The 24,725-nt window shown below is 39.7% G+C and overlaps 1 protein-coding gene across 1 annotated transcript; it reads right to left on the bottom strand.

Moving 5' to 3' along the window:
- Window positions 1-574: 574 nt before the first annotated feature.
- On the bottom strand, window positions 575-8,466 carry LOC5506384 (hairy/enhancer-of-split related with YRPW motif protein 1). Its single transcript, XM_001627049.3, has 4 exons — window positions 8,200-8,466; window positions 6,176-6,280; window positions 5,829-5,949; window positions 575-2,491 (listed from the first exon to the last, which is right to left on the bottom strand). The coding sequence occupies exons 1-4, from the start codon at window positions 8,332-8,334 to the stop codon at window positions 1,407-1,409; spliced, it is 1,446 nt and encodes a 481-aa protein (XP_001627099.1). The 5' UTR covers window positions 8,335-8,466; the 3' UTR covers window positions 575-1,406.
- Window positions 8,467-24,725: the final 16,259 nt, after the last annotated feature.

Raw genomic sequence — 24,725 nt, 5'->3', positions numbered from 1 at the left:
CAGCTGCAAGTCGAGAGACAACTATATGGTGACAAGACGATGATTTGTAAAAAAAAAAAAAAAAAACGTTTCACCGAGTATCTGGCGAATAGTATAACAGACAAAAGATTGTACCGAATAATATGGCTATTTGACAGTGATTGGTAAAATGAACGATGGGACGAAGGCAGGGCTTTCCGTGGCCCACGGCAGATAGTAACACAGACACTTAAACTTGGGTTTTGGAGGAGACCCCGAGTCCTGGATCGTTACAATGGAGTCGGTTTCTAGAAGGCGCGATATCAAATGAGACGTCCTCTTCAAAACATATTGTGTCACATGTAAAAACCTCAAAATTTAAATCTGTACACTTGAAATGACAAACATTGCTTATACTTCTCCCTTGACCAGACCACATAGATCACTAAGGAGAATAAGGGAACAACCATTAGATATTTTTCCTTTCTTTCGCTTTTTTTTTTTTGCTTTTGGACTCCCCCCCCCCCCCCCCCCCCCCCCCCCCCCCACCAACCCCAGGCTAATGGTCCTTCCCTAACAATTTCCGATTACAGGTAACACGAAATAACAATATAGATTTCGCAATAAAATTGGTTTATCAGCCAATGATAGCTCAGTATTTTGACACGGCAGAGGGTTTTCAGAGTATACGAGTAAGGTGGAGTGCCAAACCATAAAATCAAATCCACCTGAGGTCTTTACCTAACAATGCATTTCAGATAACCGACTGTCAATCAAAGTTAGTACACCCAATCAAAGTGCGTTCAAGTGCCCTGACCACGTGATACCTGCGCAATATTATTTGGATTTCCGGTCAAGGTAAGCAGGTTCGAAATCAACGTTCTGTGTGAGCATACAGGTTTTGAAGTAATAGGTAAACAGGGGAAATCTCTGCGGAGTGTTAAAAAACAACAACACTAACGTAGTTCCGGTAACGTTAAGCAGTTTCGACACTAACGTAGTTGCCAAAGCTTAGGTGACTGTTCTTCGCAGCAAATAAATCGGAGAATTCCCGTATCTATACCGAAGGTTCTCATTTCACGTGAAGCGATCCTTCAAATCCTGAGCACTTTGTATTTTTTTCTTGAGAATGGAAATAGTCTCCCGTGTTTGTTGATTGTCCCTTTTCAACCATTGTTTGTCTCATTAGAGACTCTTTCCGCAAATGTTGTAACTGGCGCAGTTTGGTGACAAACTCAACAAGTTCGGTTGATCGATTGTTTTTGCAACAATTTTCTTCGGCTTGGGAAAAAGACGCAGGAGGGAACTTCGTGAGCGTCCGCCGATATTGATGGGTCTCCAAGCATGCATTTGCAACATTTGCAATTTTTTCTCTCGCCCGGGGCTGACATCGGAGTGAATGATTCGCGTGGTCCGGTTTAGTGTTGTCCCGTCCTCTACCCATTCTTTTATCGGCTGTTAGGGCTGAATGAGTTTGCGTACTCCAGTTGGGCGTGGTCTGTTTGGACTCCAATCTCGGACATATTTCCGGACGACCGTGATGTAAAACTGCACTCGTCCCCGCTGGAATTGGACTCGTTCTCGCTTGCCGGGCCCGACCCTTCTTGGCCCTGTTCCACCTTGCAGTCTTTACATCCTTGCGGGTTCAGGCGACTCCTCGAAGGCTTCCCAGCCGTTTCTGGAAATGGAGGAATATTGAGGGGACCGTTCGGAAAGATGCCACTCATAGGAGGGCTCGGCGGGAATACTGGCATCTGCATTTGACCCCCGAGGTACGGCCCCAGTCCCCCTGACAGCATTGTCGCTACCGGAAGCATGCTGCTGAAATTGGGGAATGGCATCTGCGGCATGGGGATTCCGGAGTGTAGTGCGACGGGTATGTAGTGTGTCCCTGCCGGATGGAGGGCGTACGTCGGCATTCCGTAAGGCTGAGGCATGAACTGGTTCCGAAGATGCATGTTACTGTCGCCCGACACGTTACCGAATTGCAGCGACCCGGCGCTGTTGCTGCTGCTGCTGTCGCTGCCGTTTCCATTTCCGTTTCCAGTATCGCTACTTCCGTTTCCGTTTGAGCTTCCGTTCTCGTTCGAACTGCTGCTTCCGCTGATGCTCCCATTTCCGCTCTTCTTATCCTCCTCTTCCAACGAATCAATGAACGGTAACTTCATCTGCGGGGGTTCCTGAGGCTCCTTTAACCTCGGCTTCTTGCTGGAAGCTACAGGCTCATCAGCCACGGCAGCGTGGGATTTCTTCCTCGGTGACTTCCCCTTAGATGTTCCCGTCTCGTTGTTCTTCTTGTTGCCATGGTGGCCTTGCCCATGATGCGCCTGGCTGTTCCCGTTTTCCTTGTATTCGACCATCAAGTTGTGCCGGTGCCGTAGATGCGCCATCAGACGCTGGAAACAAGGCTGTTGAGGGTCCATAGCTTCCACGGCGACGAGGAATCGAAGGACTTCCGCTGTACAATCACTATAGCCCATCCAGTACTTGCGAAGCTCGGCCATCGTGACAACTGGCTTGTGTTGATTATTATCTGCAGGAAAGCGACACAACGAGAAAATATAAACACTCATGATGAAAAATGTTCACAGTAGAAGGGAGAAATGTGCACAACGACTGCGCTATTCAATTTAAAACAACTCCAACCAAAAAGAGGGAAAGCCTTTTAACAATACTATTGACAACATCATGCCAATTTTACCACTTAAACACCTTTGAGTTGATTGGTTAAATAGATAGAGTAGTTAATAGATAAAAGTAGTTAGCCAAACAAATTATAATGTTTTCACTTTGCTTTCACCGTGACATTTTAACACTTAATTTAAATAGAACTCAATATTTTAATAAACCAACACAACTGGTATACGGTTTTCTCCGATATAATAATAGCTAGTAGGCAAACTGCATAATGTTACAGTTAATCAAGTCACGAAATTTCCGTCAAATACCCATTTTATATTCCTATAAACAAGGCGTGAATGAAACACTTTAGATACTAAGCCGGAAGAAAGAATCCTCAAAGATAAAACGCCCAGTTTTTGTAGAAAGCTATACAATGTGATGCTTACATTTCTTTATTTTCGTGTAAATCTGTATTTTAGGGTGAGAAACAGGCATGCACTTAGAACATACAAACAAACAGGAGAAAAAATATCGCGTTCTACAAAACTCCTAGGACTTATCTTTTGCAATATATCTTAAATGTTTCTTTCATACAGTTCATAGTAATGAAGCTATGGTTATTTCGCGGTAATTAACGTGTCTTGCCTACTCGCTGATCAAGCCGAGTTAGCGTTGATAAGGTATATTGAACGCGTCTATCCGGAACTTCCTCTAATGAAGAAACAGTTGGTTTAATGAACGGAACAGGTCCCGACCCCATAGGAACGTTGAAAAATCACCAAAAATTGTCGCTTAAGAACAGGGCCCGCCTAAAAGGTGTACGAAAAGACTCTCTGAAGTTTTAAAGAGTATGCTACTAAATTGAAGACCTGGACCTTTTGACTAAGTGACTTTAACGCAGTTTCCTTTAATCGGAGCTACAACATTAAACTATTTCACGGGAAAAAAAATCCTTCTCCCTTTAGTCAAATAGAATACCTTACCTCGTCTGATACATACCTTTTAACGAAAGACTAGTCATTTTAGCCCTTGAAATGAAACTCTTAAAGGGGTTCGGTTAAGTTGTTGTATTAAACATGAGGCAGTAAGCTACCAGATCTCCCCATGTAAGAGATGGCTGGAATAAAAGGTTTGCAAGGATGGGGAGGGTAAGAGATAGTCCTTATAAACCCAAAGTGCAAATATGAAACTTATATGTTTTTTAGTTTGATATTTAAAAACCGGGATGGGATTAAGTTGAAAATTTATTTGTCTATGGTCACAATTCTTGGCACAAGCAAGACAACTCTTGTCGAGTCAGTATGTCACGTTAAAGCTTTGATCAGTAAAAATGTCATCATAGTAAAATACCAAGAGTAAAAAAAAACATCAATTTTCATCGGCTGAAGCGGGGAAGCTATTGCAATATCTTTTTGTCCATTTCGGTCAATAATTTATATAAAAAAAAAAGGTTTTTGAATGCTAGTTGTTTTCCGATATTCAACAAAAACAATAACAAAGGCTAACAAGAGTTCTCAGGCTAAGTTCAAACGTCGTATTACCCATGAGCCGTATTCAATGAAAATTAATGCAAATGAGCCAGATGTATTGCTTTTTCTTCATTTGCATGCATTTGCATTTAATACGGCTCATGGAAAGTACGACGGTTGTGCATAGCATCAATCACTGCAGCAAGGTGACCACAAACAAAATATTTTTCTATATGGCCTAAGGGGCGGACCATTGGATATTTAAGGAGGAGAAAAGAGAGATGGCCATTTTTTATGCAAAACTGTTTTTAAAAAGTAAATTTACCATATGTTTGGAGTATTTTCTTCCTAAAGGCTTGCATGATTTATTATCATTTTACCCTGCTAACCCTTCCCTGAAACACCTGGTGGTCCATTCTAAAGAAAATCTGTAAGTGAGGGCAAGGGGTAGCAGTCAATGTCAACTTAGTGAAATAGGGCTGGAAATTTAGCCTGCATTAGTCGCTTCAAAGATAAAAGAGACTGCATTGATAACTACACCTGTGTGTGTGTTTTTCTTATCTTTTGATAAATCATGCCACAAACTCAAAAGTTTTTGCGAGCTAAAATTCAACAGCAGGTGTTCTTTTGCCAGCCCTGTGTATGAGTTTAAAATATTGAAACATGCATTGGGTCAAAATCTCCCCATCCACACAGCAGATTTTTCCTGGAGATGGCTGGAGAGTGGAGGTGGTGGCATTTAAAGCAAAATGCTTTAAGGTCACTTAACCAGAAATAACACAGATATCCTGAGCCTTCAATTTTCACATTCTCCCTAGAAACAGACCTGAAACAAGACCAGAAAGCAGGATAGAGACATAAGAAGATTCGTGTCTGATATAAGACTCAAGGAAGGCAGTAAGAAGGCTAATGAGTGCCAAGAAAAGTAGTGAAGTCAGCCAGGTGACTGTTGTTTATTCAGAAATGTTTACTTTTTGAACTGGAAGGTTGCTTGGGAGCAATTCCACTAAACAGGGGTGTTTTCTGCATCTTGAATGAAACATTTCTGAATAAATCTCAATGAGACCTACATAAATTACTACATAAATTACTGGACTACATACAACGGACTACATAAATTACTGTCACAGCAAAGAAAAGGATTAATTAAAAAATGTAATTTTATGCAAAAGGTGGCAATTACATAATAGTATGCTGCATAAGACATGTTTTTTTTGCTTAAAGACATAGTCACAATATTATTTGTTAGTCTAAAACAAACTTGAGTTGAGGGGAGTGGTGAAACAGTTGATAAGAAAAGTTAAGTACAACTAGTTACTTATTTTTTTCTGTAACAGCAAAAGAAAAAGGATGAGTGAAAAAAATGTACTTTTTATACAAAAGGTAGAAATAGTATGCATAATACATTTATTTTCTTATTTACATACAAAGCTACAAAAAAATGATCACCTACCTGCATGCTTTTAAATAAGTTTACATAAATTTCACTTATTTTTAAGACAACCTACAATGCTTTTTAATAAGTCTACATAAATTTCACTTATTTTCAAAACAACCCACAAAATGACAAAGCTACAAAAAAAATTGATCACCTACCTGCATGCTTTTAAATAAGCCTACATAAATGTCACTTCTTTTCAAGACAACCTAATTATGACTTCTGCCGACATCTGTAAAGAGATCCTACACACAATCCTACTAAAACAAACCCGCAACATTTGGGGAGAATACATATCTGCACACATGACAAATGCTATTAGAGAAAGCCTATCAACATACCTTTTTCATTAGCGCCCTTGTCCGTCCCATCCTGTTGGATTTGATTTGGGTTTTGAAGATTTTTTTTTACGTATTCAACTGTTAGTTCCAATATTTCTGCTTTTTCCAGCTTTCCTGATCCCTAAGAACACAATTGGAAAGTTAGTTACATTTTAGGGGTTGTATCACCCAGATGCACACCTGGTTCATGTAGGACATTTAAAGGTTTATTTGGCCAAAATGCTAAAAAATGTTGGGAAGGTGGGGAATTCTACAACTCTTTTTCTGTATACTAGCTGGTTTATCAAAAAACTAACTGTATCTGTTGGTGGGGACAAGAAAGGTTGAGCTGAGTAAAAAATCCCAACCTGTTTTCCATTCTGCGCTGATGGGATCAATTGCGCCAGCTCTGACAAGCAGCTATTGATTCTGTCACGCCTTCTCTTCTCGATGACTTTGTGAGAGCATTCAGACTGTGAGAAAAACAACATGAAATCAATGTGTGAAATTGTAGATTCTACCTCTTTGGCTTCCAATTGCTATAATGTTTTTTTTTTAGTTGTAGTTGTGTTTTGCAAATATTTTACAGGAAAATACAGCTAGGATGTATAGAGATCACCCAGTCATGTTATTCTTTTCCTTGTAAGGCACCAGAATGTTATACACTGTAAGTGTTATGAGAATGTCAAATGGCCAAAAAGGTTTGTCTCTGTTCTCATTTGTGCTATATTTGAGAGTAAGTCCTGGCACCAGGCTTCGACACAGGCCTCATGTGCACCATTGTAAATCAAATCTTTTGGTTATGTCAAACAAGAAAATGTGGAATATGTTGATTAAAAAGCCATGTCAATGTTTATAGGAATATATTCTCAACAATATATTTTTAAATATAAACAAGATGCTATTCTGTTCCTGTTTGGGATATAAGGGCCATCCTTACGTAACATCCTATGTAACTTGGAAACACAAGCCTCAAAGCTCAAGCATCTGCTACTCAGGGTATGCATAGAAATGTATGATTTTTTGGCTTAAAGAGACATTTCCGTAGGTTCCGTAAGTTTCCGTAGGTTCCATAAATTAGAAAAGCTGTGATACATATGGTTATTGTTAACTGAGTGGATAAAACTAACCAAGTATACATACAGTAGCTGTCAACTCATCCTCATTAGACGGGTGTCACAAGATTTTGGACTTCATCACAAGCTTAATTTTTGTGAGAATGTTCATAAATTCTCTTAATTCACCCGCATTGGCTCTCTTGGGTTTGTTTAACATATTTACTGTATTTCACCCAATTTCACAAGATTCCAGTCCAAGTTGAGTTGACAGCTATAAATTATATCAACTTATGACAAGTCAATGTTTATGGGCGCATCTCTATGATATCCCCATTACTCTTTTAGCAGGGCCATTTAATGCACATAGCTGTCAACTCACTCGCATTAGACTGGAATCACAAGATTTTGGACCTTATCACAAGCCTAATTTTTGTAAGAATGTTCATACATTCTCTGTATTCATTGGCATTGGCTATCTTGGGTTTTTTCACATATTTACTATTTCACCCAATTTCACAAGATTTCTGTAGAAGTTGGGTTGACAGCTATGAATGCATCCTGACATTTCCACCCTTCCAAGGGGATCTAGTAATATACATCCTATTTTGTAAATGGATGAAACACTTCCATCAAGAAAGAAGGCACTTAGCATCTACAGAGCAGAGAGGTGGGTGTAATTAGGAGAGGTAGTGAATTGTGGAGTAAAGAATTGGGAAATAACTGCAAAACTGGTATCTATCTGTCATACAGCAAAATTGTGAATAATCCTAACTCATACCTAATTTTCTAACCCTAAAAAGATAAATATTTGCTGATTCTTATCAAATAACCCACCAGACGGTTTACAACAATTCAAATTGCGTAGAAAAGGTTTCCTTGTGTTATATCTATAACTTAAGCTACGACAACATTGTTTATAGCTGCATAATGTTAATATATTAAAATAAATAGATTTTTATATCAACTATATATTTTTTCATCTGACGTAAAGACCTTATTCGAACACCCTTTGTAGCCTTTATGGTAAAAGACAACACGTTTTGGGCTACCTGTGTATGGACTCGCTCTTATGAAATACGAATAACAAAAAAAAATACATACATACTTAATTCATCGGGGAAAATATATTGCAAAGTTGTACGCCATGAGCAGTGCGAGGAAACGGTAAATTTAAATAATGTTAATAACTTTTAAAAGCTCACATGTAAACAGAACTGAAACTTCAAAGTGTAGATACCTAATTGTGTTAAACATTACGATAAAATTTGTCTTTATGATCAACCAAAAAATTTGTTCATTCTCTGTAAGGCCGAATATTTCAGACAAATACTTACATTTGCTTTTTTCTTGCCAGAGAAACTTGTATTATCAAAAGACTCGGTCACTGAAATAACAGATTCATCATCGCGATTCTCTCTCTTTCCACTTGGGTTTAAAGTTCTAGAGTCCATTGCTTGCGAATTGATCATTTTCGGAGAGTTTCAATGTAGCTGTTCAGTGTTCTAGCATCAAGACATGTTTGCTGTCGAGCGGGGAGGTTATTTTGCTATCACTACCACACTTGACCGAGTAGAATTCTGGGCTACACAAGCTCACGTGCGCCTAGCTAAGTCTAGACTGTTATGTAACGAAGAGGGGGCATGTCTCCAAATTCACGTGGACACCGCTGTTATACAACAATAACAATTTCGAAAGGGATTTCAATAAGGCCGCTCAGTCGGTTTTATTTAAGATGTTATTCTAGTTAAAAGCTTTTTTTTGCTATGTGACATTAATTTACTCGGTTATTCGCCTCGTATTTCATTTTATTTTTTTCACTTTAGTAACCTATGCGTGAAAAGCGGAATAGCAAACTTCGTAACCAATCACTGTGTTTGTCACGCGAAAGCGTTTATTGCTGCGAAATGGCTTTCTTAGCATTGACGACAAGATTACAAACATAAATAGCAATTGCAATCCTCGAGGAATACTTTTATTACTACACTCCTGTCCCTCTCGAATAACCGTACACGACTTTTGAGCTTGAATCTGTTTATTGTTTATCTACTTTAGGGCGCTCGCCTCCCTTCCCCCCTCCCCCTGGGACAAACTAATGCCACGCAACTGCCACGCAGATGGCGCGCGCGCACGTCCCCTGAAGTCCTGTATTTGAAGTTACGTATTTGAAGTCCCGTGCACGGGACGCCACAAAACACGTAAATCGAGATCTAGTAAAGTCGATTTTTTAGCCTTACAAATCAATTTCCTCGCGTTTTTGTTATGTAACAAAACAAAACAAAAAAACTCGCGATTCCCTGGATTGTGATTGCAAAAACACAGAGTATTTATTTCATTTTTTTTATGATTGCTTTTTTAATTGATAACTATACAAAGTTTTATTTGTCCGTTTTGCTTTGTTTATTTTTATTAATTTCTTTTAAAGAGGGGATAATATAAAGGAAAAAAAAGGAATGAAAATTAAATAAATGAAGAAACAAATACAAATTAGACACCCGCCTTGGCGAGTAATCTGTTTTCGTGTCAATTTTCAGTCAATTTACCAGTTACATAAGGCCGACTTGATATGTATGCGAAATGAGAAAACATCAAAGGGAAATTGAAGGAATAATTCGCCCGGTTGTCAGTAAAATTTTGATGATTAGAGTGCAGCTACGGTAATTAATTAAGCCAAAATTCCTGTTTGAATTAACAGGCTTTGCTACGTGTTATAAAAACAATTAACCTTTAATTCATTTTAAAAAGGAGAAAATGATACTGGGGTATCGAATGCTCCACGGCAAGATAAAACCATCGCCTGCTAGCCGGCCCTCCAGTGGGTTTATTCGAAAAAAAACTGTTTTCGGATTTTCGGGAATTTTCCGAATAAACCCACTAGAGAGCCGGCTAGATTACTGCAAAAAAATCGAAAAAACATGTCTTTAGATTGTGATAAGTAATCATTGGGGCATACGAGCACTTGGAAAATATTGTAGCATGCGATCAATTGACAATGAAAGGAATTGGGAGATGCTAGAATAAGCCATGATACAAGCATTGTTGAGAAACAAGAAAACACAACCCCCCCCCCCCTCCAAAAACACGTTAAAATTGCATATTTCGTCGTTTGATTGACGATGTTCTGATGCCTAAAAAAATCCATTTTAAAAGTTGCCGGGAAACAGCTAGCAATGGTTACACATTTTTCTTCCCAGCCAGCAATAGGCCAGGCTCTTTCGGATCAAAAGAACGATTTCACAGTTTGTAATGCGGTCTTGGAGAAAAATCCATTCTACAAAACCGCTTTAAAAGATATGGTGAAATCATTCATCGCCACACGTGAGGACTATTGTACTTCGTATAGGGGGCAATTTGGGATGAATTAGGCGCAAAAGGTATTTCTACGGAGCGGTTGTCTGAGAACCCTGAGTCATTCCTTCACTTAAATACTGTAAAAGTTTATGGTTGGACTCCGAATCGGTATAAAATGCATAGGTAAAAGTGCCGTTTCAATTTTTATGCCGTAAAATTCGAACCAATATTGTTCTTAGATGTTTTGCAAAAATATTACTTGAATTTCGTGGACGAAAATTTTTGTTTTTAACTGAGGTACCAAAGTTAATTGTTGTTGCGTGTTTTCATCACTTTGCGAGCGGAAGTCGACCAAATTAGCTCACTGAGCACGGGAATAGGATACTTTGCAAGGTCACCAAACGACGAAAATTTCACAACCGGCCTAAAATGAGTTAAGATACCGTTTTTATTCTTTTGCAGTCATTTTTATACAATATAGAGCTTTCCTAGATATTTTTTATCTGTTCGGATTTGCTAGGCGAAATTACAGCCATCCGAAAAATCTAGTTACTCATCCCGAGGCATCCAAAACTCCTAGCGATTCTAAGATCCTTAAGCGAAATTTCTAGGTAATGTCCCTTGTATACTCGCTCCCGAAAATACTAGGGTTCCATTTTTAAAGCATGTCGGACCTAAAAATCTCACGAAAATGGTGATGGTGGTAACAAAAGCAACTCCGAAAAATATTGGTGATCCAGCTCTCTTCCCGAGAAACATAGGTGATCTAGAAATACAAATTCCGAAAAACGTGGGTGTCTGCAAAACGAAGACCTAAAACCTAAACCTGTGACCCCAAAAGCTACGACCCCCCCCCAAAATTTTAGTTATTATTTAGTCTATCTTGTTTCCCAAATGGCTACACAGTGCGAAAGTTTCATATGGAATCAGTGATCCTAATGAGGTAATTCAGCGAATTTTGTTGTGCTTTTCATGGAGGAACAAGTCCCTGCGCGCAGGGTTGACTGGGATACCTGATGGGTTACCTGTGTATATGTATGATAATATTTTTGGCCATAATAATACCGCCTGGATATACTAAAAACATTTGTAAAATCTTGAGTTATATTATAAATGCCATATCATAACACTGATTGGGGCAAGAATGGTAAGAAGCACCAACTCCCCAGGTTTGATTGGGGGGGGGGGGGGGACTCACCATGAAAATGGACATGACTGATTGTCCTGTCTTTTACAGTGTAAATTTCTACCAAATGCTATCATACAGCAGTGTAGAGAGCATACACTAGCATACACATAAACTACAAAGAAAGAGATATAATCCACAGCAGAGCACTGTCATAGAAAATGTATTTGAAAATTGTTATAAGTGATAGCACATTTGAGGGGGGGGGGTCAAAACAGTTTTTAGGATATAGCAATTTTCAAACAAATAATCTGGAAAGTCAAAAGATATATTTAGTCCACCAAGTTGTTTTCCAACAGCCACTCTTGTGAGACAATGCGCTGGCCATATATTTCTGGTGCTGTTTGAATTACTCCTTCAGGAAAGACTACGCCTACCTGGTTAACTTCTAGAATACCATGGATGTAACAAGGGCAAACTCCCAACTAAGTGATAGCACATTTGGGGGGGGGGGTCAAAACAGTTTTTAGGATATAGCAATTTTCAAACAAATAATCTGGAATGTCAAAATATATATTTAGTCCACCAAGTTGTTTTCCAACAGCCACTCTTGTGAGACAATGAGCTGGCCCTATATTTCTGGTGCTGTTTGAATTACTCCTTCAGGAGTAATTCAGGTTAACTTCTAGATTACCATGGATGTAACAAGGGGGGCTATGGCCAAACATTCCTTGGGTGTATTTGCTTTGAAATTTAAAAAAATATATAGAAACAGATGTGAAGACAGATATATAGACACGAATGGGGAAGGGTTTGTAATAAAATCTGAATACTAAGCAAAAAATGTTTTAAGATATTAGCATATTCATGGCGAATTTATGAGCATCACTTAGGAAGCAGCAGCATTGGGGGAACAATAATAATGAGAAATATTACAAAAAAACAAACTCCCTTTTTTTTAATTTAGTAGCAGTAAGTATTGTAATAAATAAGTAATTACATATCATTGTTTAATTCATTGTTCCAAATTGTTCCAATAAATCCGCGATTATTAGCCACAATTTATTTTGGGTCTCAACAGCATTCCCTAGCATTCCCTTGTTGACAATATCAGCCGTTTTCCCACCAAAATACAAAATGCACATAAGAAATAAATGTAATTAACTTTACTTTATTCCTGAGTGTATAAAGCTAAAGCACCTCAAATTTTGGCCTTGAAAAAAGCTCCCGAACACTTATTTCTTTCTCTACGGCCCTACGGGTCGGGTCTTCGACTAATCGTATCATGAATCGACGAAGGAAATACGCGTTTAAAATTCAAATTGACATGAATTTCCACAATAACATTATAGATAGAAAAGCATTGATTGCATTTGCAATAATATAATTGCCAAAGTTGCCTTTTTACCTACCAAATATAAGCTAATGCTTGGATGAAATCTCAAGCGAAGTATTGACTATCGCGCAAAGGTATGGCGCGTTTTCAGGGTCAAAATTAATGTTGCGTGTCACGCATGAAATTACTTACGAATTAAAACTTTTATACGCATTATTTGATATTTGAATGAAAACTTTCGCATTATTTGAATAACCTATTGAAACTTTTTTAATTATTTGATAATCGAACTGAAACGCTATGCATTATTTGACTATTGGTTTAAACTTTTCGCATTATTTGAATATGAGAATCGAACCAAAACTTAATGCACTATTTGGCTATTGGTACTTTCCGCATTATTTGAAAAGCGACCACAATTTTGCGGATATTAATTGACTTCCGGAATAACATGTCTCCCATTTCCTGCTAAAAGTGTCTTCTTACAAATTTGTCTATAAAAATCGCGTCGTTTTGGAGGACCTATTTCAACCTTTTTTCTTGCCAGGTAGGCCCGACATAATCGTCTTTCTGGATTTGTTATTGTTTGTACTCTCAGCCTCTTGGATGTGTTCATCCCTTGTTCACTATCCTGTTTATCTTTTATGCACACGAGAACATGGAAAATACATTTGCATTCACGGGTTGGCTGAGAGAGCCTTTGTTGTGATGAATGACAAAACATCATTAAAAATGTCAATGCCATGATCTGCACTTGTTCTTAATGGATCTATCTGTGCACGTCGAAAATTTTCATCACTCAGTGGGTTAGACGTGTCTGGAATAGTGACAGCACTATAGCCAGTACAGTCCTGTGGGATAGGTCCATCCCAGTCAGTACAGTCCTGTGGGATAGGTCCATCCAAGTCAGTACAGCTCTGTAAGATAGGTCCATCCCAGTCAGTACAGTCCTGTGGGATAGGTCCATCCAAGTCAGTACAGTCCTGTGGGATAGGTTTCATCCAAGTCAGTACAGTCCTGTGGGATAGGTCCATCCCAGTCAGTACAGTCCTGTGGGATAGGTCGATCCCAGTCAGACAGTCCTGTGGGATAGGTCCATCCCAGTCAGTACAGTCCTGTGGGATAGGTCCATCCCAGTCAGTACAGTCCTGTGGGATAGGTCCATCCAAGTCAGTACAGTCCTGTGGGATAGGTCCATCCCAGTCAGTACAGTCCTGTGGGATAGGTCCATCCCAGTCAGTACAGTCCTGTGGGATAGGTCCATCCCAGTCAGTACAGTCCTGTGGGATAGGTCCATCCCAGTCAGTACAGTCCTGTGGGATAGGTCCATCCCAGTCAGTACAGTCCTGTGGGATAGGTCCATCCAAGTCAGTACAGTCCTGTGGGATAGGTCCATCCAAGTCAGTACAGTCCTGTGGGATAGGTCCATCCAAGTCAGTACAGTCCTGTGGGATAGGTCCATCCAAGTCAGTACAGTCCTGTGGGATAGGTCCATCCCAGTCAGTACAGTCCTGTGGGATAGGTCCATCCAAGTCAGTACAGTCCTGTGGGATAGGTCCATCCCAGTCAGTACAGTCCTGTGGGATAGGTCCATCCAAGTCAGTACAGTCCTGTGGGATAGGTCCATCCCAGTCAGTACAGTCCTGTGGGATAGGTCCATCCAAGTCAGTACAGTCCTGTGGGATAGGCCCATCCAAGTCAGTACAGTCCTGTGGGATAGGTCCATCCCAGTCAGTACAGTCCTGTGGGATAGGTCCATCCCAGTCAGTACAGTCCTGTGGGATAGGTCCATCCAAGTCAGTACAGTCCTGTGGGATCCTGTGGAATCCCCTTAGTGTTTATCTAAACAAAACTTTTTATCAAAACTTTTTTTATCGGCTTAGCGTGCCGATACCGGTTCCGGACAAGTAAATTATAAATTTTCCAAAGTTTATGAATAGATTGGGTAAATAGTTATCTGGTTATTGGAATCCTAGTTTTGTCGATGTCTGTAGACGACTTGCACCCCAACAATTGCTGTGGCATCGACATTTTTCGAAAGAAAGACAAAGAACAAGTAAATAAAGTCTCATTTTGTAGAAAAAACTTCTAATAATTTCGCAAAGCTGTTTATATTTTTAGGCGCACTGTGACAGCTAAATGTCAAATCATTTGACAGAGATGAAACCTGATTGGTTGGAAGGAAATCCGATAAAATAATGTAAGCCTTGATTGGTCCACTTTTTACCGGGCAGTGAAATGGTTTTCTCTGTGATGAAAACTTTCTACAACTTGACACAACTAAAAGCGATTTCCCGTATAAAGTTAGCGGGAAATTAAGATTTTGGAAGAAACACCCGGAAATGTTTACCGGGTGACATTACGGGTTTCTGAGTTTATCGGGGTTTTAAGAAACGACCACCTGAAAACACAAGTAGTTCCCCAATTAAAAAAAAATTAAAGAAGCTTATTATCTCATAAGGATCACTGATTCCACATGAAACTTCTCCGTTGTGTAGCCATTTGGGAAACAAAGTAGGTTAAATAATAACGGCAAAATTTTGGGAGTCGTAGATTTTGGGGTCGTTGCTTTTGGGGCCGTAGCTTTTGGGGTCACAGGCTTTAGGTTTTAGGTTTTCGTTTTGTAGACACCCCGAAAAAAGTAGACATTTCTAGGCCGACCCCGAAATCCGTAGGTGAGCTTGCTTCCGAACAGATATTTGACCGAAAATGGTCGTTGGGTGCTCTTGACTTTGTCAGCGATTTGTTTATAAAACAAACAAAAATGAATTCCCAATTTATGTTGAATATTGAACTCAGCGAATAAAATATTTCAAACTTTATAATCCAAAATGTCTCCTGCCTTCTTAGTTAGAGAAATCCTTTTAGTTGCCTCACTATTATTGCCACACCACGGCTTTCCACGAGCTTCCAGGCCCCCTCGGCCCGTAAACCACAGCATTTTTATATGGAGCAAACCGTGTCTTCTCCGCTAGGGTTTTCAGTCTGTCAATCAAATTCGTGCTCGGAGAAACGAAATCAAAACGACGATGTCGACGGCTAATCGGGAGTACTCCGAAAATTCTTCAATGTGAGCGTGGTTTGCGTACGAGAGGGCAATTCGAGACGAGAAGAATTTGTTGGCAATATTTTGGTGTAACGAGCGATGACTGTTTTAGAAGAGTTTTAAGAACAGCATTAGCTCATTTTCACCCGACATCTAATAAGTGACGCATGTCCACCACCGCTTGTTAGGTAACGCAAAGGCGTAGACAGGGCCGGGGTGGCCTAGAGGGCCCAGGCCCCTTCCTATAGCAGCCAAAAATACAGTAAATGTATGAGACATTATATAAAATACAGGGGGAAATGCCTTGAAAGGGCCTGTTGGGGCCCCAACTGTTATCCTGGTTACGCCAATGTAACGTATAAAGGAAATAGCAATTTGTATGTTACTTTAGTCTTCATTCGATGGTCTTGACTAGTGTAACAGCTATACTTTTGGGTTCTCTAACAACATGTAACAAGCGGCTATGACTCTCTCTGACCGCTTGGCTGGGGGGGGGGGGGGGTACCGGTTTTTTAGTTGTTCGCTGTTGCAAAGTCTTTACAACATCTGGTGTCTACGAGTATTTTCACATGTGAGTCTCTTCAAGTTGTTACGAGTCTAAAGGGAGTTGGGGCTTCGGTACGCACCCATATTTATATGCTACTAAGACGGCATGTCCTTTAGGATAACTGACACTGACATCCCAAAGGTCTTTAAGCACTGTTTGGATAAGGGTTTAACCAATGGGTGTACGAGGGACGACCTTCCTACGTGGGTGTGCCAGTCGGTTACCCTTGGGCTACCGTGACTTACGTAATGTTTACAATGTTGCTGCTGACTACGGATGTCACACACTAACTTGTTACACTGCTAGTGCGCATGGCAAGATACACACGTGACTATTATGATTGACAGCATTCCAATCATTTTTGCAGTCAAACCCTTCTTCTTAAGTAAGATAAAAAAAATCCAATCGCTTTCTGCTGCTTTATGATTTGATCGAAATATTGCATTAACAAATAACAGGTACTACGTTTATCTTAAAGATACTTTTCTGGGTCTTTACACCCCTTGTTATATCTTCATTTGCCTTTGTTTATCCGATATAAATAACTAAAGCTTTGTATTTCTTGGTTATCGGTGGCGCTCGCCGGCTCGTCATCTTATTGTCTTTCTTTTTGTCAAAATTTTCCTCCTCAATCTCTTCATGATAATAAAACTCCGACTCAGAGTGCTCGTCCATTCCCATTTTTTTGGTGGCTTTGGTGTTTTGGTGGATTTTGTTTTAGCGAAATTCGTGCAACCGGACAAAACAACACAAAAAAGCTCACTAAATGTCCCGCTCAATGTCGAGTCACACAAAGCATCCATTTCCAACGGCTAATTCAAGCGAGTAACCAAGGTATTTTCAATCAAATATCGTCAATAACATATCAGACTTTATTCGTAGATTGCTATTTTGAAGTTGCCTCGCGAATAAACCGCTGTCTTTTTAATGATAAACAATAACATAGCCGTAGCAAGCCTCGAATTAGGGACCTTAAGCAAAACGACTGCGACGGTTAGGACAACGAGATCGAAAAAGATATGTTCACGCTTGGCGATCAATTATAATTTAATTGCAATGGAATAAGCAAAACATTATAGTCAGAGACAGATAAAAATAAACTAAGGACATTATTTCTACAGTAGCGAACCTGGTTAGAGAAGTTTACAGTGCAGACGTCAGCGTCATCAATTGACCGTGAAAGTTGGAGTTTTCACGTCGTGGTTTTATGGAAAACGGATGAAATGTATCAGACAGAACCCATTTCCACGTGCTGCTATTGAATTCTGAATCAAATCCCATTGTTTTCTGCCGTCGTCGTCCACGTTGCTGTCGTCGTTGCTTAAGGTCCCTATTATTTGGGGGGGGGGGGGGGGCGGGGGGCACGATACAGAAATATTAAGGAAACAATGGGGGCACAGCCACGCCCCTACTGATCATTTCCTTATATTTTTTAAAAATATTGGGGGGGTGCACGTGCGCCCAGTACCCCACCCCCTGCTACGCCCCTGACAAAGAAGTGGGTGATCGATAATCTTTAAATCACGACAACTATCCAACCTCTCGCTGCTTGAACTACAAATTTTCCTTTGGAAAGAGCTGGCATACAAATAGCTCGCTCGCATCCCCAGGTTAGGAAACTCGGGGATCTCCCTCTTTTACCACATATAGAGATTTTATGTTTTTCTTCTTTCAAGATGGTTCGTTTTAGGTGTCAATTTTTAATATTTCTCGCGGGTAATTTCAGAAAAAAATCGAGTGTCTCAATTTCTAACTAACTCTGCGATTTTTCCAAGGAATCGATTCGGTGGTCCGCTTGTCATATAAGACATCAAGTTGGACTGGCCTCATAAGCGCAAAATGAGTGGTTTGCAATTACATTTTTTTTTTTTAGATTTTGTACCAAACCTCCTAAACTGCGATTCCTCGAAAGTGCATTGCGCCTTGCCGATTAATTCTCATGTTTATTATATTTGCAAGCATTGGTGATTATATTGGCAACAAATCAGATCAATCGCACCAAAGAACAGAGAGTGATTTCACCGAACCTTCAGCGCTAAAACGGCCCCAGATGCGCTCTCAACCTCTTAAACATGGAAACAATAGATAACTTTAAGTACAACATCATGTTGGATGGAAATCAATTTATTAAAATTTTATGAAAGAATACTAGCATCAAGTAACGACTCCATTTGTTCTCTCTATTAAGCAGTCAATGAGCCGGTCGGTTCAAATTACTCATTGACAGAGCTTGGGCTACCTGTGATTCAGAAGCTTAGAAATGAAGTTACTAATTATGACACAGAAATCCCGATACTGTACTCAATGTCGACACCAATGTTTGATATGAGACCCCCTTTTTGTTATTCTACCCACCTTCACTTTCCAATGCGAGCGAAGATCTCTGCCCATGCTGCACGAATTCTTGCCCTAGTTTCCTTGTTAAGAGAAGTGGCTTGTCTGCTCGAAACGAGACGTTGGTCAGTTTTAAAAGGAAGTGCTTGCTAAGCCACCTTTTATTTTGTTTTCACCTAAAACACTTTTCAAGTGTTTGGGTTGCCACCCAAAATAAACTATACCAAATATCAACCAATTTATCACGAAACAAGCCCTTCCTAGCTATGACATGTAACCAGCTAACCAAAATAGTTTTCCATAACCTCTTCATTTTAATCAGTTGACAAGGCATATTGGAGGACGCTTACTAAGTCTTGAAGTTTTATTTTCAGAAAATCGAATAAACAGGATCTGTATTACACAATCTTTTGGTCTATTATTTCACTGTCATTTCTTGTCAGGGTCTAGGGTCCGTTCGGTAACGCAAAGCATCATTTCCGTACCTTAAACAGCCTTTGTCGGCCGCCATTTTGTCATCCTAGCAAAGTACCAAGTGTAAAAAAGAATCAATTTCCATCGGCTGATTTGGGGGAAGCCAATGCGATATTTTCGATTGAATTTGGTAAATAAAGTATTGAACTTTGGCTTGAGATGGTTATTTTGAGATTTTAACACATTATGTGTCATCAATTCTTAAATGGAGACAATAACAAAGGCTTGACTGACAAGGGCTCTTTAATTGATTACTTCTTCTTGTTTTTAAACAACGAAAGGCACAGATGAACAAAAATATAAATATTACACAGCCTAGTGTGATAAAAGAATTCTCCCGTCTTTTTGCCTGCCGTACTTGTGCTGTTTAACCTGCCCTTTTTGTATAAGAACGTCTAATTTCTTGTTTGGGATAGGATGTTCTTATTTTTTAAGCGTTTTTATATATTTTTCAATATTCTTCATATTAACATACAATGAATTATTAAAAGAGAATCGCACAAAAAAACATATTACGAACACAATGTTATTCTGCATTTTTTATAACGCATCAGCCTCAGCATAGTTTTAAAACTGGGTGAAATCTCAGCCTGGACATTCTTATATAAAAAAGTTCTTATAAAACAAAAAGAGAATATGTTTTTCTACACCAGCTGGCAGTAGAGAACCAAAACAACAAAATAACAGTTAAAGCCGCATTTTTTACTTCCAGAGGTGCGACGGAAACCTCAACCGTTAAAATACAAAATAATCTATTAGAATCCGAGGCCTTCCGCTCTAAATTATCAATCACATTCTAAAAAGAAACTTCCAATAGACACACTGCTTTTATAATTGTGAAATATTTTTCGCGTTTTCCGTTAAAAATCATCAGAGATTGTTACGCAACCGACCGGAAGTAAACTGGTGACTATGCCAAATTGTATACACATCATGTTGCGTTTAGAGGAAGACCAAACAATAATGACATCCGCATCAAATGGCAGGTAAAGCTTAAACAGGAAGAGCACACACGTCAGCCAAAAGACTACCGTCAATGTTTCCATCAGAGACTTTTCTTTCTATAGAGAAATTTATCTCGGCGGTGAAAAATATAACTTCCATAATATGCCATTCCAGCTATAAGCATGCGCGCACTCGACATGGAAACTTACCGAAATTCTTGGTGAACACTTAAAAAAGCGCGCTGCAATGGTAGTTGAGATAGATCTCTATTGTAATGTGTGCGCAAGCCTATAGCTGGAATGGCCTTTTCGTAGCGGGCTTTGAACTTACTTCCAAAATCTATCAGATATTGAAGCACAGTATCTTAAGTTCCTTAACTGAGCCGCATTATAACCAGTTTACTTCCGCATATCAAGAAAATTTAACCAAGAAAAACATATTTCTTATTTGGAAATACTGCACGATTCTTGTCATTTTTAACGTTGCCGTACCTTATGTGCTTAACTTTATGACGTGTGTAGACCCCAAACATTTCCTTCGTTTTTAAACAACGTTTTCTTCATATGGGTCGATTACGTAACAATCTCCGATGATTTTTAACGGAAAACGCGAAAAATATTTCAAAATTGTAAAAGCAGTGTGCCTATATTGGAAGTTTCTTTGAGGATGTGACTGATTGAAAGTTAACTGGTGTTAGTAAATCCGGCTTTAATGTCCCACCATGTTTTTTTGTAAAAATTATCTTATGGGACACCATAATGGATCCTTTCAAGTCGCGTAAGAACCGGCATAATATTATGTCTGAGATTTTATCAAAGCGGATACACGGAACTAGACCATGTTCCTTATCGGGACAGCAAACAGACATAATAACAGATCCCTTTCTCTCTTATCCGCATAACGTAACTCCAGAAGTGAATTATCAGTTTTTCAAGTGGCAGAAGTCCTCCGGCTAATTACCTTTTCTTTAATTGAATAGTACAAAAGTTGTTTACGTACACATAACATCGCTGGCAATTATTCTATATCATCCTTCCCATTTCGCTCTGTGGAATTTATTGCAAACAATAAACAATCTGAAAACGACGATGTAGATAAAGAGAAGCAAAAACCAATATTCTAAAACAAACACAATTCTGATGTAGAATAAGAAAAAAATCCTTTTTTTTAAACGCATAAATTAAGAGCTGCCTTTACCACTTGGCCAGAAGGCGCGGCTGGCTGGCCTGTGACACACAGGCTACCCGCACGAATAAGACGAGCTCTAGGAAAGCGTTGCGGTTCCCACTAACTACGTCGGCGAGATAAGTTCAAAGAGAAAGTGAGCTGTCAATCAATCATGTCTCATACCAACATCACAACATTGGCCGTAATTAGGCAGGTTTCGAACAATGGAATTGAGCGTTGTTTCACTCCCTATTTTATATAAGACCCTAAATACGAAGTTAGCTTCGGAGAGGGCTCGGGCTTGTCACGAACACTAAAGAGGCTATGGTTACTCAGTACCGTTCAAATGTTTCGATGGTTGAAAACAACAATCGCGTGGGTTTTTAGACAAGAGAAATAGAAATATAACGAGAAAGGATTTCGCTGAATCGCGAGGCAGGAGACATTTCGCACAAAGGTTAGAGATATTTTATTCGCTGAATACAATATTCAACACAAAAGCATATTTTTATTTTATTGAGAAATCGCTGACAAAGTATCCTAATTCATTCGTAAACGTCTCTTTGGGGAATTTTGTAGATGAAGCGGGAAACAGTGTAACCATAGACCTTCTCAAAGTCCTTTGGTGGGCTTTTTAGAAATTTGCTTTTGCTGTACACTTAAAATCGAACTCGTGCAAGTGGAACAAGTCGTCCTCTCCACGCGCCGCTCGCTGAAGAAAGTACCCATCATGGTGGTAAGGGGTATTTTCGTAAAACAAGATTTGGCCATTTTTACTGTTGAGAAACGTGAAATCGTCCATTTCGACGCTCACCCCGTGAAAGCGTGATTTAAAAGTTTTAAGCCTCCGTGAACCGAGATTTAGCTCTCGTTTTTGCGATATTTGCGAGTTTTGGACGCGATATTACGGTATATTCAAAATTGTGAAACGTGAGAAGACCATTTCCTGGTTCGTAAAACGCGTTCCATACCCCCGTTGACCACACTGACACATATAGGTCTCGCTCTTATTTGGGAAGATCAAAGATGGCGACTTGAGGCAAGTCAGGGGTAATAACTAATCAAGACAATAAAGAACCAATGATCATTGTGACATGTGACTAAAAATCCTTTCTCCCGTTTCAATCTGGGATATGGTATAGTACAACGAAAAACGAATCTTCACAACTACCTTTGTAAGAATCAATATGGCGTTATAGTTTACTCTTCTCGAAAAGTCCTTGCAAGCCACAAATTTCTGTTTTTCATTGATCAATTTTCTTTATACCCCCGATAACATGAACCATTTTCGATTCCCGTGGAGTTAAAAAAAACGCTTTTAAATCAATAGATTTTACTAATGTATGTAAAGTTATAAATATAAAATAGGGACTACACTTGCAGAATACATGCGACGACGTAAGCCACATTGCTTTATGGGAAGGGGCGTAGCCAGGGCGGTGGCACAGCCCTCCCCCCCCCCCCCCCTTAGCAGTATTCCGCCTTTTTAAAATTATTTTAAATCCATGAGCCACTGCGGACGACTGGGACACTTGAGGGCGATTTAGATCGGAGACTCCGGCAAGAGGACGCCGTCTCGCGCACGTTCTATTGCGCGCACATGCTGATTTTTTCCGGCGACTGCCGGTGTCCCGTCGTGAAGAAGACCTGAAGAAGCATACTCTGTCCTAAACGGGACGGGACGCGCGCGGCGTCCTCTTGCCGGCGTCGTGGATCTAAATCGCTTTTTGGATTCTCGAGTGTAGACTGAAATATGTGCCTAAGGCCGAGACAAGAGAGTCCATCTGGATTTTAAAGGAAATGCGGGGTGACGAGCCATTATGTGAGCAACTTTTATTTTTTGTGGTTTCTGAATCTGAGTCTTTTCCGCATTTTTGCATTTCCGTATTTTTCCTTACCGCTGATTGTCATTTTACAGTTAATGTGCGCAGACAAAAACATAACGGAAATAGTAAAGAGTATTAGCGACCCTAAGATGAAATAATAAAAGTATTACTTCTTTCTCTTGTATGCCCATATTTGGGGCGTAGAAGAGCTACGATTTCTACTCGAATGACGTCAATTTCTACTACCCTTGGGAGCCAATAGAAAACTGTCTCAACCGGAAACCAGCTAAAACCGGAAATCTTCTCACACATTACGGACGCTGAAGCTGGGCAAGTTGACTTCCGAATAGTCCTAGTAGTTTGTCCTTTTGATCATATAACAGCCGCGGAACTATAACCGGACCGAACCACTTTTACAGTTGACCTAAAAAAATACCACTTGGAACGGACAGGAACCTCATCAATATGGTAAGAACTTTTTGTATGAAATAAATACTGAGAGCATAAAACATTAAGAACATTTTTCCTATTATATATAAGAGAAATCAAACGTTTCATTGCTGCTTAGGTTCTTTTTGGGGGAGAGTTGGGGGATTTTACTGAAGTAAATCATAGATGCGTTTCGTCTTTGTTCACAGGTCACCCAGCGTATTGTTAGTGAACCGCAATTTAGTAAAGATAGTCTATCAAACCATACAGGATGTCAAACCAGAAACCTAAAGTCCGGCGCACACATCAAGCAATGTAAACGTGCGACACAGAAGGCTCTGCGTAGGAGGGTCTCCGGCCGGTTTTTAAACATTTTATAGTTATGCTCTGTGAGAGGTAGCGAGCGATAGGTACCTCGGAATTTCGAAAGTCCCGCAAAAATCCGGCGTTTTTTTACGCAAGTCTCGAAATAACGTTGTTTCAAAATTTTAGGGTCTCGGAGCCTCGTTTTTTCTACCACGGTCTCGGATTTTTAAACGCGATCTCGGAGTTTCGGATTTTATGTTAAACGCGATCTGTTTTATGTTGTTACCATGCTACGGGTTTCCCCTTGTAGCAAGATTGTTTTGTAACCCTACTTACTCTTTTTTTCAACTGATGTTTATAACATACAACATATAACATATACAACATATAACAGCAAGTTATCCGAAAATAAGCTCGGGCTTGGATTCTCGGATTCTCGGATTTACCCATCGCTACACTTCTGTGTTAGAACTAGGCAATCTAAGGCAGGCATGTCAGTTCAACGAAGAAAATGTTATCAACGAGTATGGCACAAACAAGCCAGAATCACTATATTAAAATCTTTATCGAAAGCGTTGATTAATTTTGAAAAGTACTTCTGCTAATTACTACTAGCGACTGTAAATGGTAATTAAATTCCTTGTGTGATGCGAAACTTTGTTGTTTAGGTTGTGATAGAAATAAAATAAACCAAATAAGCTAATTATTTGTAGTGTTTGATGGGGGGATGCATTGCATATCGACTGCAAGTAAAACATCTCGAATATAGAGAACACATCTTAAAGGGATATAGAATGAGAAACTGCGGAGAGTCCTTTTTTAGTTGGGACTTTGCCAAGTGGCCGCCTGATTTCCAAGGAGAGGGGGTCTGTACCTGCCGCTGGAAATTCCGAGGGGATGGGTTCTGTTCAGACTGCACAAGAGGAATTCCTGGGTTCTCCTTACTTCCCCGCACGTCACGACAACAACAAAGTCACAGTTCGCGACACACGGTTGATTTTGAAATGACCGTATGTCGCGAACTGCGGTTTGCGAA

The sequence above is a fragment of the Nematostella vectensis genome, chromosome 15 (assembly GCF_932526225.1).
Source record: "Nematostella vectensis chromosome 15, jaNemVect1.1, whole genome shotgun sequence".
NCBI lineage: Eukaryota > Metazoa > Cnidaria > Anthozoa > Actiniaria > Edwardsiidae > Nematostella > Nematostella vectensis.
This window is presented reverse-complemented; position numbering and strand designations above follow the sequence as displayed.

What these genes read in the sequence shown, in the direction of transcription:
- LOC5506384 (XM_001627049.3), bottom strand. Translation starts at nt 8,334, where the DNA reads ATGATCAATTCGCAAGCAATGGACTCTAGAACTTTAAACCCAAGTGGA. An exon ending in CTGGCAAGAAAAAAGCAAAT is followed by an intron (nt 6,281 to 8,199) that starts GTAAGTATTTGT and finishes TTTTTCTCACAG; the next exon opens with TCTGAATGCTCTCACAAAGT. An exon ending in CAAGGGCGCTAATGAAAAAG is followed by an intron (nt 2,492 to 5,828) that starts GTATGTTGATAG and finishes GCTTTCCTGCAG; the next exon opens with ATAATAATCAACACAAGCCA.